The 17024-nt window shown below is 38.8% G+C and overlaps 1 protein-coding gene across 1 annotated transcript; it reads left to right on the top strand.

The window, feature by feature from the left end:
• The first annotated feature begins 294 nt into the window (after positions 1 to 294).
• On the top strand, positions 295 to 11142 carry LOC111334975 (uncharacterized). Its single transcript, XM_088759675.1, has 11 exons — positions 295 to 637; positions 4185 to 4526; positions 5112 to 5265; positions 5838 to 6013; positions 6433 to 6537; positions 7461 to 7614; positions 8432 to 8607; positions 8886 to 8991; positions 9278 to 9323; positions 9881 to 9935; positions 10623 to 11142. The coding sequence occupies exons 1-11, from the start codon at positions 304 to 306 to the stop codon at positions 10769 to 10771; spliced, it is 1797 nt and encodes a 598-aa protein (XP_088615801.1). The 5' UTR covers positions 295 to 303; the 3' UTR covers positions 10772 to 11142.
• The last annotated feature ends 5882 nt before the right edge of the window (positions 11143 to 17024 follow it).

Genomic DNA, 17024 nt, shown 5'->3' with positions numbered 1-17024 from the left:
AGAAGAATTATTTTGCCTGAAACTTCAACATGGCTTGTTATTTATTTCGCACTTCATAATAATTTTTGCCCCTTTTTTCCGAAGAGCTCGAAGAACCATATACTCGATCAATCGGTACCGTCCAATATTAACTTCCTCGTTCAAGTTTATCTATGGTTATCGCGTTTATCACGCCACGCCTGTGACATGTCTATTTAAAGAGATCTCTAGAGGGCATAAAGCTGTAACCAACCTCTGTGACACTTTATTTTGATTCAACTATACCTTGTTGCGATCTAACCTGACGGTGTTGCCAATTTGAAAATGATGAAATTCGTTGCTGTTATCTTCGTTCTGGCCTTGTTTGTTCATGACAACGAGGCTTGGCGAAGGCGAAGAAGAAGGCGCACTTTTCCGTCGTGCCGTCCTCGTAATTGCCAAGTCAGCGTATGGTCGCAGTGGAGTTCATGTCCGTGTGGATCAAGTGGAACTCGAACTAGAACAAGAAGGATCATTTTGCCAGCAGCTTGTGGAGGAACATGCTTTTTCCATCTATTAGAGAGTCAATTTTGCAAGAGAGACTGTCAGAATTCAGGAACACCCACAAGAAACGCTTGCCTCTGTCCACCTGGTTATCTGGGAACGTGCTGCGAAATTGGTAAGTTGAATCAAGGTTACTTCCCACCTTGGCGGGTGTCCTCTGGGAAAAATTTCGTACGCGCGCTAGTTTCAAGAAAACCCCGACGAACAATACATCAAAAGAAAGCTTAATAAATGCAGTTTACGGTAAAAAATATAAATTAGGCTATTGTTTCATTTAAAGAGTATCAGGAGCCAGTGAGGCGTGAGACGACCGAGAGTCCTTCTACTGTATTTATCGGGTATCGGATCCCGACACAAGCACATGCAAAATGGCTGCACAGTGTTATTCACAAGGCGTCAATCAACAAAAGTGTGTCAGGCTTTTCTGATATTCTGATTGGTTGTCCAAATATCCGGATCTAACGTTAGAGTGGCGTAAAATATGCGAAACGTGTTACGTAAAAATATCTCAAATATCAAAATTTCCTGAAACACTCTCATTCGTCATTATCCCCAGAATGTTTTGGCGAAATGTCACGAAAATCGGTCAAATCTACATACCCTATAAACTCACTCAAAGTGGATGTATTCCTCTAACAAATGCGAGATTTTAGCTCCTAAAGGTTTGTAAACAACTAGCGCCACAGGAAGAGATTATCTCGCCTCCCGAAACCGCGAACCAATGGAAAGACGAGACCTCTTGGCGTGAATGACAATCCAAGATTCCCGGGAAAAGTACCGCATAACAGTCAGGTTTTTTGTCTCGCTTTGTTGAACGTTGAGTAATAGGCAAAATTGGCAAAGAAAAAACCTACAGCAATTAACAAAAAAGGGAAAGCTGGAGAAACTACTGAAAAGCAAAATAGCGAATCGACAGACAGCTTAAGTAATACCCTTATCGCTGAAATGAGCTCCCTCGGGTGGGTTTATTCATCAGATCATACGATTCGAGGCGAATGCCTGTGTTTTGTATCAAGGCCGGTACTTGCTTATTAAAAGGAAACGTCGTTTTTATTTTATAGTACGAAAAATGTAGATTGATAACGACTTCTCTGTTCGTCATTTAGATGCCAGCGTGGAGAGGGGTGCTAGGACTGTTTTTTTTTTTCCTGACAAAATGGTGCCATTTCTCCCTTCTCTGGGCCTGTTTTTTCTTTTTATTTGCCCAGAGACTCCTCTCTAATTTTGATTTCTATTTTTTATCCACGAGAAAAGACTTTGCACCAGTAGAGAACTTTCACGTGTGAATTTTGGCATGTGCGCGATATGAACAAAATATGTAAATAACACGAAATTGCCGCAAGTTTTCCCCCAGGGGGTTCGCCCATTTACGAGATTATGACACCCTCCTGATTTATTAACTTTTAATTGAAAATACCTTTTCCTAAATAAGTCGGACGCTTTTTGAAATTTGAATCTTTTTCTTCTTGTAAACGTTAGGTTAAATATCGAACTTCAATCTAGTCCAATAAAAGAAAAAAACATTTTTTCCGCCTCTGAAGGTGGGAAGTACTGTAGTTTATGTAACCAAGGAGGACGTAATCTTTGAACAGTGTCATCATCTCTTCCAAGAAAATTGTTGACTGTGGTTAGCAGTTGGGTTGAATTGACTGGAATCTCTAAACTTTAGTAGGATTTGACTCTCGTGATAGCTTCCGCATAGGTTGTTAACACATTTGTCCAATCTATCGAAAACAATCCTTTAAAATCGACAGTCGGACCACAAGATCAATTTAACTTACTGTACGCAAACCACCACCATTTTTACTCGTATGAGAAACAAATAGAATATTCTTCGAAAGTGCTTTCGTTGGACTTATGAAACTCTTCAATGCAAACGTTAGCGTACAATAATCAACCCTTCAGCCATTCGTGTAAAAACTTGGAGGGAAAATTACTTCTGACAATAAATTGGGGCTACTGATATCTCAATAAATTCCCAATGTCACCACTTTCACAATTCTTTCTTCGTTTATCATCCTCGGCCAGGGAGTAAAACGGAATTTTACAATACTGACACGATTTTCCCTATGAAATATAAATATGTTATAATCTGCAATCGGGAAAACGCAGTTTTATTTTTTTAGTTTTGCCGAACGTTTTCACGCTCGTCTTTACCCCGAATGCCAAAAATTCACTGCGAACCAAAAACATTATGCCCGCAAAGGGAGATAGAAATGTCTTATGCCATGGCCAAGGTAGCAAAGACTCCGGTTACCTGAATGCTTAAAGCATCTACACGGACCTGAATCCCGCTAGCCACAAGTCTTATGCTTGATATTTTCAATGAACTGAACGCGTGGTACATAGTTACAGAATTTTACCGCTAGTATTTTGCATGTTTCTGTCAGGTCTCCAGTTTGCTAAAATTCTCCTCCCGCAGTGGAATTTAATAATAACGATACAGTTCTTGAGGCACTTTTTTATAGGATACGAACTCTTACTTACCGTCTGTATGACTTTCGCACTTGTCTGTACGACTTTTCGCGCTTATGTAGCAGTCCTTTTTGTGCTTACGCGATATAAAGAAGACTGCTGTTTGATACATGGCACTTCGAATCTTTCAATGCTATGCTAGAAAATTTATTTTGTTGGTATCTTCGACGACAAAAAAGAGTTTAATTTAATACGTTTTAGGGACAGAATTCCGTCATCGGAAGGGGCAAATATATTAATTATAGCGGCTACAGGAAAGGTTTCATAGTAACAATCACATGACGCAAGTACAGTAACTGCAATTTCAGATTGATTCTGAAAGTGTATACAAATAAGTCTGGAGAAAAATGTCCAACAGATTACATGATAACACTTGCAAAAAATAATTCAGCACATTAAAAAATTTAAATTTCACTTAATAACAAGGCCATAACCAAAATAAAGAGATTTTGACAAAATTGAAGACTTCATTTAACCCACCTGATCATGAATATAATATGATTTTTAATTGATTCATGTGTAAGATAATCAGAAATATTTTTTTCTGCATCCTTGCTCCACTTAGCACTACAACTAATTTACACAACATTACACAAACCGCCTCCCGGTTAGCTCAATGGATAGAGCGCTGGACTGTTGTGCGGGAGGTCGAGGGTTCGAACCGCGGCTGGACCTTGGAGCTTAAACCTCGTAGGGGACCCATGTCTTATTGTTTCTGCTCCAGTACTTGGTACAAATCCCCAAATAAAATAATTTAACTGTGAAAAAATATTTAGCGTTTTTACTGCTCTGTTCTCATGCATTAGCTGAGAATACCCAAAACAGGTTTCTGTTGTATCGGAGCATACATACGTTGCCTAGCAAACAGGCTATGGAATATACAAACTTATCACCTAGGAGAGATTCATCTGATAAAACATCGAGGAAATGTCACAAGACAGGTACGAGAAGAATTAAGAATTGGTTATTAAGCCGCAAGATTTGTGTCTTTAACTCTGCAATAAGAAATGAAATGAACATGCGATTTTCGTGGTACTTTCTGGACCAACTAAGTTATTTTTGCCTCCTGGTGAGAAGAGAGGTTGTTCAGAGATTGGACAGGTGAGACGGATCTGAAGCTGGAGATCTGGTGCCACCAATTCAATTTGCCAATAATGCTAACATTTTGAGTTTACTGTATTATACAGCGGCACCTTTGACAACTAAGGGGGAAATGCAGACAACAACTGCCACAAATCGAACGCCGCCACCAAGACCATCAGCCACCATACGACGATCAAGATTAACGCCACCAGAAACATCACCATCAGTAGCAACAACATCAGCAACAACAAGAACCAGACAAACAGCAATAAGAACGGAACAACTAAACCCAACAGTCTCAACAGAACAACTGCCACAGTCAAACGCAACATGGAGAATAACCTCAACAACACCAAGAACGAGGTCAACAGCGGCATCGTCAGCCATACCACCAACACTACCTTCAGCTTCTGGAGGGATGCATGTGACACTACCACCTTTTACAGGTATGTAAACGTTCTCCAATTTCCAAAAACTGCGGTACCCATTTAATTTTTTGATAAAAGTCAGTTCAAGACCTCAAACGCACTCAGAGCTCGTAGCCCTGGTTCAAGAATCAATCTCAGCCGAGCTCGGTAGCGCTGGGGGGCGAGGTCTTGAACTTATACCATTATCAGTGTGCAATCCATGCTTTCCCTTATATTGCTTAACTAAATCAAACAACTCTCGGCATTGTTAAAAAGAATCTGGTGCCAATACAAGAATTCTCAGCCTTACTCACATAATAGCTGCTACACGTTTGAATCTCTTCGCAGATAGATCAAAATAATTTCGTGTTGCCTCATTATAACACCACCGTTAAAAATATTTCCAATTTCTTATCATTTGTTTGCTTGCAGTGTACCGATATTAAAAGATAAAGCTCTTTGTTAACCACTTTGGGCTCCTTAATTTAGAAGACACAGAACACTTCATAAAAGATCACGGCCTCGTTACCCTATTTTTTCATTGTTTACTCGTCCTTTTTCCTTTTTGTTTAGTGCAAAGTTTGACGAATTCGACTTTTGTTGCATGGCAATTTTTTTCTCTAGGATGTGGGGGGATTCTAAACAGTACAAGCGGAACATTTGCAACTCCTGGATATCCATTTTCTTACTCAAATAATTTGAACTGCCTATGGACTCTTCGTATCCCCACCGACAGCGTTTTGATTCTACAGTTTGAAAGGTTCAACACAGAGCAGTGGTATGTACATCCAATAATCATGAGTATAACTGTTCCGTATCAAAAGAGACTTCTTAAGACATAAAACTGTAAAAACGAACGATAAAACTCGACGTTTCGGAGTAGTCATGACTCATGCAATTCGCATGATCTTTTATATTTTTCTTGATAATGGAGTCATGACTATACTCCGAAACGTCGGATTTTATCGTTCGTTTTTACAGTTTTATGTTACAACTGTTCCGGTATAGAAACTTTCATTTTTGTTAAAAGTAAAATCGGATTCCTTCCGTTTTACCATTAAGACGAGCTCCGATGAAAACTTGCTGGAACCTGTTAACCAATGAGATGCCAAGCTGCAATGAGCTGCGACTTGATCATTCGCATTCTTCGAACTGAAATTGTATTTGTCAAGAAAGAAGACTTTCGCTTTGTTTACGACCACAGAGGAGTTTCTGACTTTACTTGAAATTTCCCTTAGCACTTGGCTAGCTATAACATTGCAAGGTAAATGTGGCAAAGAAACGCAAGGAAAAAGAATTGGAATTGAAAATGCGGCCTAATGGTTTCTCTTTCTTTCTTTTTCGTTGAAGCTGTGATTTTGTTGAGCTGACAGTCAGCACCGGGCGGTTAGCAAGACTGAGTGGTTCTAGGAATGGATTCAGCATTACAGTTAGAGGCGACAGAAGTCAAGTTCTTAATATCAGATTTACAGCTGATGGATCTGTCGTAGGACCCGGTTTCTTGGCTCGCTACAACTTTATATTTGGTGAGAAAACTGTAAATTCTTGAGACAGTTACACGTGACTACGGCTTTTTGTGTGTATATGTGTTGACTACCCTAATCATTCGCCAACCCTAGTAGTTCCAGGTGAACACAATTTTCCTTATATGGACATACCACAAAACGAATGACGCCCAGTCAGACCTACTGACTTTACACGGTGTCAGATCCAGAGGTTTCAGAAACTTTCTTCTATTAGCTGCCATTACGCCTACAGCGACTCGTCCACCTGGTAAGTTATTAAATCACTATTACAGTGTTCAAAAGCCGAGAAAGTTGCACGATGGCGGAATAACGGTGAGACTGAATGACATAACAAGGTTACCATGCCCACTGAAAACTAACTTTCAACGTCGATAGAGATGATTGTACTTGCCTGAGGGTCTAGTATTCTTTACCTTTAGGTTTTCCATCAGCGACAATACAGCCAACACCATCTTCAGCCTCTGGAGTAGTTTATGCGACATCGTCTCTTTCTTCTCAAGTGCCTACACAACCACCTTTTACAGGTATGTAAACTTTATTGAAATTCCAAAAATTACGGTACTCATTTAATTTTTTGATATAAGTCAGTCTAAATAATCAAACGCACTCAGATTTCGTGCCCTGGTTAAAGGACCAAGCTCAGCCAAGCTGAAACGCTGGGAGGCGAGTTCTTTCAGCATCCCTCTGCAATCCTGCCTTTCCAAATATTGCATAATTCAATCAACTAACTCTCGGCATTGTTGAAATGAACCCAGGGCTGATACAAAAATTATCTGCTTTACCCGCTAAGCAGCTACGCATTTGAATTTCCTTGCAGACTTATTCAAAAAATTTCGTTTTGTATCAAGCTAAAACTCCTCCATCAAAATAAAATTAACCTTTTTTTATCATTTGTTTGCTTGCGGTGTACCGTTATTAAAAGATATAGCTATCTGTTTAACACTTTGGGCTCCGTCTTATTGTAGAAGACACAAAATACGTCGCAATAAATCACGGCCTCATAAACCTATCTTTTTTTCATTCGCTCTGAAGAAAGGCTAGCAAATGAAACGTCAGCTTTGAAACGCTTTACGATGGTCGACTAACATTATCAACTCAGTTGATAAAACAAAAATTACCTTTTTACACCCACCGGCGCAACACCATTATCAGTGTGCAATCCATGCTTTCCCTTATATTGCTTAACTAAATCAAACAACTCTCGGCATTGTTAAAAATAATCCGGTGCCAATACAATAACTCTCAGCCTTACTCACATAATAGCTGCTACACGTTTGAATTGCTTCGCAGATAGATCCAAGGAATTTTTTTGCATTGCTTTACTCGCACTTTTGTCATCTTGTTCTCTATTGTCAACGTCAACTGTTTCTTCTACAGCAAATAAGAGCCTTACTTCGGCGGTCCAAGTTTGACATGTTCGACATTCCTTGCAATTGATTTTTTCTAGGATGTGGAGGGCTACTAAACAGTAGAAGTGGAACATTTGCATCTCCTGGATATCCATTCTCTTACTCAAATAATTTTAACTGCCTATGGACTCTTCGTATCCCCACCGACAGCGTTTTGAGTCTACAGTTTGAAAGGTTTAACACAGAGCAGTGGTATGTACATCCAATAATCATGAGTATAACTGTGCCGGTAGAGACTCTTTTAATTTTGTTAAAAGTAAAATCGGATTCCTTTTGTTTTACCATGATAAGTTCCAATGAAAACTTGCTCGAACCTGTTAATCAATGAGATGCCAGGCTGCAATGAGCTGCGACTTGATCATTCGCATTCTTGGAATTCAAAGCGCATTTCTCAGGAAAAAAGACTTTTGTTTCGTTCACGACCACACATGAGTTTCTGACGTTTCATGAAAATGAAGAGTAATTGGTCAACGGTAGATTTTATAAGAAAATTTATTACTTGATTCGTGAATTCCGCATTAAATTGCACGCAATAACATATATCACACGAATCGCCAAGCGATGAGTGCGATATTGGTTTTCAAGTGCAATTTAACGCGGAATTCACGAGTCAAGTGATGAGTTGCCCTTGAATCACATAATTGAGCATTAATGAGAAAAATAAAAACAAAGAAAACAGTATTACTTACAGTTGTTATGTATACGTTAATGGGAAAGAATATCACTTAGCCTCGATTCAAACTCGCAATACCACGCTGAATACCTCGCTGCGTTAACTTATCAGAATGCGAGATTTTATTCAACGATGCGATTCTACCTAAAAACCCCTACGTACTTCCTTGAAGGGCATTATTGTCATTCAACCTACGTTAAATTTTACTGGCTCTACTTGTATAAGCATTTGGCTTGCTGTAAAATTGCAAGGTAAATGTGGTAAAGAAGCGCAAGGAAAAGATTTGAAATTGAAAATGCGGCCTAATGGTTTTCCTTTATTTCTTTTTCGTTGAAGCTGTGATTTTGTTGAGCTGACAGTCAGCACCGGGCGGTTAGCAAGGCTGAGTGGTTCTAGGAATGGATTTAACATCACAGTTAGAGGCGACAGAAGTCAAGTGCTTAATATCAGATTTACAACTGATGGATCTGTCGTAAGAACTGGTTTCTTGGCTCGTTACACCATAATATTTGGTGAGAAAACTGTAAATTCTTGGAGTAGTTACACCATGACCAAAGCTTGTTGTTTCTGTATGTGTTAATTACCGTAACCTTAGCCAAACCGGCTTCTGTGTATATCCATTCTAATAAAATATGGTTTTCGATGTATGTAAGAGATCGAACATTCGATTGCGTTTTTGGCGTATGATATGTTTATGCTGCAAAACTTTCAAACCACCTTCAAAGGTTTCAAAAACAAGTGAAGTAAGTTCGCGGATAATGACATTAACAGTTAACATTTCGTTTTTCAGTGCCACGCCCTACATCTTTTACTCCTTTTAATAACGTAACCTTGCCCAACACAGCGCAACCACCATCAAATACTCCATTTGTGACCCTCCCAACGGAAGTTCGAAGGTAAGTTCCACATCTAATTGCTTCATGTCAACCAACTTGGTTTTAAGTACGAGTGTACATAAACATCGTATTTAGTATGCTGCGCCTGTTTCGGAAAAGTATCGGTTGACATTGTTTTCTTTCATACACAGGAAACACTTTGTAGATTTATCCTGTGAACAGATAGCTTAATGTCTGATGAATTTGTTTCAGACCATCATCATGACAGACTTAGCAAAGCAGTGGATCCTTTGAGCGATACATTTACTCTTGAATTTAACATACCATATCATATTCTTGCTAACAGGGTTCTTGCTGATTTACTCATTTCTCTCTCTCGAATCATATTGAAGGTGAGTAAATATCCATTTTACCCTCATATATTCTCATACACGAGCACACTGGTCAACTCCACTGACAGCAAATCGAAAAATAAAAACACTCGTCAGCTTTTCCTTTACTTTTTCCTCTCCTCAAATCTCAAGCCAGACAGAAAAAATACGTTAACAAAATAAAACTGTCAGCTAGACCCTTAGTAGATAGCAATCTCGAATTAATAAGAGAAAAAATATGCAAAATATCGCTATTATATATTTTGCTGTGTGTGCGATTAGAAGGAAGAGAATCATTAATTAAGAAGGCTTTGTCGAAACCCTACCGGAATCGCCCTACCGGGATCGCCTTCGGAACTACTCGGGATTCTCCGGATATGATCGAAGCTGCAACAAAAGACATCATGGCGTTGCTCTCCCAGGAAAATAAACCCAAAGCCTTGACTCGAAACAAATCCTAGCAGTTACACATTGGTCTCCGCAAGCTTTAGGACGAGTTTTAGCCTTGAAAACGTTGTAAATGAATACGCGCCTACTTTAAGTAATAATTATAAAAATATTTTCTCTTTCTTTATCAGCTTCAAGGACTCATCCGAGGACAAATTACCAACGAAGCTTTTGAAAATTTCCGAAGTAAGTAAAAAAAATTTGTAATCAGAATCCAAATATTTAGCCGTAAGGTAGAAAAGATTCTCTACTTATTCGTCTTATAAGTCCAGAGGTGAGTCCGTTGATGTTCAAAAACCTTCCCCTACCCAGGCGCCCAACGTGGTGGATTTACCTTAATCAGGCTAAAATTCCATTTGGGAAAAAACAACGAACAGTATATTATAGAAGACGTTCATGGCAGTTCATTTCAATATATGAAAATATACTGATAACAGAGGTCATGGCTTCAAATCCCGTACATGCCTTAATTTTTTCAGGCCTTATTTCATCTACTACTTAAGTAGTGTTCATTATTACGAGGATCGCTTTCATATACATTTCTTAAATATCGCAGTGCATGCCGGTACGATTTTCATGTCTTCTTAAGTCGGAGTTCTGAGTTCTAAAGGTAAAAAGAAAGGAAAAAATGCGAGAGACAAACACAAAAAATATTTTGGTGTGACAATGGGCGGCGAGGCTCTCTCGGTCAGTGGAGGAAAGCAAATTGTACAAGTGAGAGAGAATCGCTAGTTGTTATCCTCTTTTGTTCACAGCCTGGAAAAAGCAAATAAGAGAGTTTCAAATGGGAGGATCCAAATCGGGAAACCTACTCAAATTTGAAATCTAGTATCTTTAATTGCAGCGCATGTAATATTGAATTTCTTTTAACAGATGACACGCTGCAGATTTTACAGCAAGCTGAGATGCAGCTAGAGAGACCCAGCAACAGGCATTTAGGAAAGAGGGCGATACACGAGCTACCTGACCCAGAAGAACTGGCTCAAATAATGGACGAGATTCATCGAAGACTGTTAGGCTAAGACCATTTCATTTGTTCCGAATGCCGACGTCTGAACTACTTTTGTTTTAGGCTACGATCCGTCTCTCCTGACTCGCACGAAGGACTTCGCCCAAAAGAAGGCACTGCTTAGTCTACTTCCCTTTCAATGCTGTGACGAATTTTCAGCGCCAAGATATATCTAAGCAAAGGAATATTGATTGTCGTTGACCATTGTAGTTCTACTTTTTCATTTATGATTATCATTGGCTATGACTTAGCTGTATTCTTGAGCAAAGCTCTCACAACAGTTACAGCGGCATAACAAACAAGCTCATAACGCATTGTAAGTAAATGTAATAAAAACTATAAAACGTATATTAATAGACGTAATAAATGCTTAATAATACGATATTTATGAGCACCGTGTATATCATTCATTCATCGATGTTGTTGACTCAAGATATGTTTAATTTTTTTTGCTCTGGGTATGATTTTCGCTAGTGATCGTTAGTGCTTGCATAAGCCTTCCATTCTATCCGTTGTTCACATAAAAAAGCATACTTCACTCTGAAGATTGCATAGATTTTAGATGCGAAATGTACGTTGCAGTCTGAAATGTGTAAGTTTAGATATGTATGCGCTATGACATGATTCCCAGCGAAGATTTAATTTCGTTCTTAATGAGAAGAGATTCCACGTCAAGAACATTAGGTACACGCCTAAATTTTGTGGTAAAATTTCGTATTACTTTGACATAAGTCTTCATTGGGCGCCAAAATAACTTTCAAATTAAAATTTCATTATTCGATGCTTAAAAAGAATTGAGACCTTGTCAATTCTGTTTCCTAGTGACGCCACTAACGAGAATAAAACGTTGAAAGGTAGAATCTTACAAGAAATTAAAAGGAATCTTTCAGAAACGGGTTCTCTTGAATGACTTAAAGTTCAATTAACGAAAAATTTTGAAAACATTTCTCGGATGGTTTAACTTCCGCTACAACACAAATCCTAACAGTTTCCTGGACATAACTTCATCTTGAGCATTTCCGCTGCTCGCTGGTCCACTGAGAGTATTTCCTGCCCTCGGTGAATAATAATCCCCAAGAGGAGAGGTCTGTGGGCCTCCCTGCTTGCTTGAACCACCCTTGTTCGCGGCCATTGGCTGGTAATAGTCTCCTGAGGAGGTTTAATCTCTAGTTTGAACAGCTAATCCATCAGATCTTCCCACCATAGGCAAAGAAGGATTATTTCTCATATTCGATGCATCCATGGGAACATAATCTTGTGGCGTCAAGTTATTTGAGGCCAATGTAATATATCGCATAACTTGCACTTATTGCAAAAAGATTTACATCAGCGAAACAGGCAGAAGACTAGGTGACCGATTCCGAGAACACCTTCGCGACGTGGAGAGGAATGACAAGGACACATCGAAACCAGTCGCTAGACATTTTAATTTACCTAATCATTCTAAGCAACATATGGCAATCTGCGGTCTTTCCATGCACTTAGGTAGCACGGAAAGCCGTAAAACTCTTGAACAAAAGCTCATCTTTCAAAGCGGCAGTCTAAATCCCACAGGTAATAGCGAACGCTTTTCATTCCACTAATTTATTCGTGTTTTTCTCATTGCCATGTTCCCACCAATAACGTAGCTCCATTTTCTGCCTTTAAAAGCACACACAACCCACAATTCCTCTATTCGCTCTGACGAAGGGCTAACGCTCGAAACGCCAGCTTTTATAATCGTAACGGTGGTCAATTTACCATTTCAACTTTGTTGATCTATTCAAATTATTTGAGGCATTGCATGCCGTTTTCCATCAGGACGTAGACTTGTGGCGAATTATTATCTAAAACATTATTGTACTCGCCATTTTCCATAGGTACATAATAATCTTTTCCAAGTCCCTTCGTTTGCGCATTTGACACGGTATTTCTAGGTGGCACCTGGGTGTTGTTTGCAAGCTCGAGATATTCAGGAATAGGTCGCTCAGGAAAAACATATTCATGGCCACTTTTTATGGACCTCAATCTAACTTCTCATACAACCCGCTATCATTGAGGTCTCATATTCGATGCATCCATTGGAACATAATCCTGTGGCGTCGAGCTATTTAAGGCTTTGCTGTGCATTCCGTTTTCAATCAAGACGTAGTCTTGTGGCAAAGAATTATTTAAAACATTATTGGATTCGCCATTTTCCATTGGTCTATAACAATATTTTCCAGGCCCCTTCGTTTGCACATTTTACGCGGTATTTCCAGGTGGCACCTGGGTGTCATTTACAAGCTCGAGATATTCAGGAATAGGTCGCTCAGGAAAAACATATTCATGGCCACTTTTCATGGACCTAAAATCTAACTTCTCATACAACCCGCTATCAGTGAGGTCCTGTTCAGCGTCTATTGGTTCATAACTTGGCATTGATGTTGTTGTTGGGTCAAGGGCTTGATACTGGGGGAGGGGAGGGAGAGTAGCACGTCTCCTTGGTTTCTTTCCGCCTGCAGCTTCGGTCGCATTCGTCTGAGGTGCGGATGAGTTACTGTGGCATACATCCAGGTATCGTGGAGTTTCTTCCGTGGCATCCAGAAATACCAGATAAAAACCTGTTGAGCATACTCAGTCAAATGTTATACAACAAATCAAAGATTTCTCAGTCTCTTTAAAATCTAAAGGGCTTGCCTTATATATCTTTGACTAGAAAACTTAATCGACTTAAGGTGTTTTAAACTTTTAGCATGAATTAGTCCTAATACGCAAATCATCTGTTAGCCAACTTCATTTACAGCATTACAGGCCTACAACAGAAAACTAAAACTTTCTTCGGCTTCAAGGACTACTTTAAGGACTAATTTCATCCAACGATTTTGCAAGCTTTCAAAGTAAGTGAATCAAGGAGTTGAATGAATTCTTAGTCAACATTGTTATCATATTCGAGAATTAACATTAAAGATTTGTTTAGGAAAAACAAGTCTTTGACGTGAATTTTTCATATCTAGATCCTCTTAAAATAATAATAATAGAAAATTACTTTGAATTTACGACGGATAAAAAGACCAAAAAGACCTTGGGCACATAATCTGGGATACCTAAAATGACATTGTTCATAAAGGGCCTTCAGATGAAATGTCGTTAAACCCATACCCAATAGCGACTGGTTCTAATTTCAGATTTGATTGCTTGAAAGTATGGCACGAGGTTTCTAAATAAATCAGTTGTGAAATGAAGCTGAAAAAGAAAAAAAAAATAAGGCAACAGTGATAAGACTATTCTTGACTCTTTTTTTCTTTTTCTATTTTTTTTTTCAGAGGAAACGCAGGTCATTTTGAAGCAAATAGGGAACCTATTAACCGGCCCCACTACAGCCCCAACCAGTAACAGGCATATTGTCAAGCGGGACATACGGGAATTTCCGGATACACAAGAATTGCTTGAACTACTAAACAAAGTTCACCAAAAAATATTGGGTTAAAGTTACATCTGGATGAATTTGTGAAGCTCAGAATAGCTGGTTTTCTATCGCTCATGATACGAAGAAATCCTTCATTTAGGGTCACTCATAAGGGAACTTTTCATAGAATAAATGCACCGTGTGCTTTTGAGGAATCATAAGTGTTCGTTTGCCGACTCTCGACTTAATGATACATTTTTCACGTTTTATTTGCTCGTAGTTTCACAACGCATTAGATTTCCTAAATAAATTGGCTGAACCCGAGTTCCAGTTCGACTCTACATCGAGAGGGAATTGAAAGATCTAAGGAATAACTAAAGGTTTTCAAGACCTTCTTGATCAAACTTCGATGAGGCATGATTGTAAAATAATTATATTCGGAACAAATTAGTCTAAGCTTTGGAGGCATAGAGGAGGAAGAGATTAGGATAGCATAGAGATACAGATAGGGATACAGATAGAGACACTGAGGGAGAGCTAAACGAAAAACGTTCGAGACTAGTTAACTGCATGATTAATTCCATTCGACTCGCACACAGAAAAGTAACCCAGCATTACAGATGCTCTGATAACATTTGTAAAAATTAAGCCTAGATTTTAGTCATTGTATGGCGTTTTCAAATCACAACGATATATTAGTTATAATACATATATAGAGGATGGCAGGTATATGAGCGAGCACGAGAAGACCTGCAAGGGATAAACTTCGTATGCAAAACGCAAAAAAAAGAAAGCAAACAACACCTTCTAGACAGACTAGTAGTGCCTCAATTCCACTGCCAACGTATGTGCTGTCGTTCGGAAGCGATTTACACTTTCGTTAAAATGATATCAACCACCACTCGATAATCACAAATGAACACAAAATATCGTTTAATCGTGTTATCTGATATATGATATCAGCTGGAACATTGCACGGAAATAAAATTTATTAAGTATTTTGAGAACTATTATCGCGGTTTCAATAAAGGAACAGAATTCCACAATTTCATTTTTCATACGTGCTACCTGCCTTTAATTTCGAAACAGCAATAACAATTGGTAGCTGCGGCTTCGAGGTTTTTAAATTTCAATTGACATAAAGAGCCCTCCGCATTTGATTTCGGTTGAATTTTGGATCAGATATTTTGTCAATGAGATATTCCTTTGACACGGAAGTGCTTCACTAGTACTATTGACTTTCACGTTCTTTTTTAAAAGGGTATTGGCTAATAAAAACTCCTCCATCGCCAAAGCGTGTTTTCTTCCCAGCAGTTTAAAGATGCAGTTATCCACTAGAATGTTGAAAATCAGGCCTATTACTCACCCCAGTACTAGCGTGACAAGGAAACTTATAAGATATTTACAACACTGCTTCAACGAATACAATCATCTACCATGTCGATGACTAATTACGCTTGACCCTGCGTGCTGACCTGACAATTGTCCAGGGAAAAAAGCCAGTCTGCTGCCCCCTTTTCAACTCGTGAATTGTGCGCATGCGCAAGAACGAGTTGTAGATATGACGTAAGAATGGCATTCGCTCGCTCGCTTGATTGGTCGATTCCTGTAAACTTTTTTTCGATTTTAGGCTTTTAAGTGCATTTGATGGTTTTTGGCGAGTAACAAAACAACCAAATGGCAACCTTTGTTGCTAAGAATAGTGGTGGGGTGAAAAAAAAAGCCAAGATAATCTTAAAAGAGTTTAAAACTATACGTTTTTCATCCGTGAATTAAAGTTTGCCCAATCTCCGAATACAATTTTGTCTCTTGCAATGTATATTTCATTTACGGAGTCAATGCTTCTATTTTTGAATGTATATATGCAGGAAAATGATTATTGTGTCCGAAAAAGAAAAAGAGAAAACAAAGAAAGGAAGTTAAGCTATAGGTGCGTATTATGTTTTTACTCAAAAACTAAGATGAAAGATAAAAATCGCTAAATATTAATATTTTCGTATGCGTGCAAATCAGCACGCGGGTCATATTTCAGAAGGAAAATGCAAATTTGTCCGTGAGCGAAGAGATCTCAAGTTTCATGGTCTTTCATGGAATCTGTCAATAGGAAGCAAGAGGAAAATGACCAAGAAATATTTCGGGACGACAGTTTTAGTCAAAACAGTTCTTGATTTGCTGTTACAAGTGCAAAACGTACAAATTTCTTACGTGTACAAAGCCCACGCGATAAAATTCCTCGTGCTTAGATCGTTGTTTACTTGACCTCACAGCCAGAAAATTGCGTAGCGTTTTGTTAAAAATTCTGAAAAACTACGATTTAACTCAAAGTCTTCTGTTAAGCCATACTTTTTGAACACATTGTTACTCGAACATAATTTTCACCGGCCCATGGAATCATCAAATTGTCGCTAAGCCCTGCTTGAAGTCCGAAAGTTCGGTTTGTAATTTACGTCCTTTAGAGAATCGTACTGTCGTTGACTCGAGAGCTTATTCTGTCACCTTTAAGACCTTGATATCCCTTATTTTCCAAGGAGAGTATTCTATAGCATTGCTACTTTAAATTCTGAGTTCCACAAGGTCTAACTCGATCGCAAAGGAACGAAAAATCCGACTTGAAAATTTTGAAGGTCAATCGCGGGGTTCGGGTGGTAACAGGCGGTTAAGCAAAACGAAAACTTTACTTTCGTGCTGCGAATTTGATCCAACAACTCCTTCGAAACAGGGAAAGTTACTATGATTGTGGCAGTACCACAAGGCCATTTACGGTATGACTCACTAGACAGAATAAGCATAAAAAGAACGCAACCTTTTGATAATCTTATGCATACATGCGTATCCTTATGTCCGAGCGTCCAATCTAGCGCAGAAGCTTTTACATGCTTATCCCTATGCTTACATCGCA

Source organism: Stylophora pistillata, chromosome 5 (assembly GCF_964205215.1).
Source record: "Stylophora pistillata chromosome 5, jaStyPist1.2, whole genome shotgun sequence".
In the NCBI taxonomy this organism is placed as follows: Eukaryota; Metazoa; Cnidaria; class Anthozoa; order Scleractinia; family Pocilloporidae; genus Stylophora; species Stylophora pistillata.
This window is presented reverse-complemented; position numbering and strand designations above follow the sequence as displayed.

Bases quoted from the DNA above. Each gene is read 5' to 3' on its own strand.
- LOC111334975 (XM_088759675.1), top strand. From the start codon at position 304: ATGATGAAATTCGTTGCTGTTATCTTCGTTCTGGCCTTGTTTGTTCAT. The intron at 8,608-8,885 runs GTGAGAAAACTG...TTCGTTTTTCAG, and splicing joins TCGTTACACCATAATATTTG to TGCCACGCCCTACATCTTTT. The intron at 8,992-9,277 runs GTAAGTTCCACA...TCTTGCTAACAG, and splicing joins CTCCCAACGGAAGTTCGAAG to GGTTCTTGCTGATTTACTCA.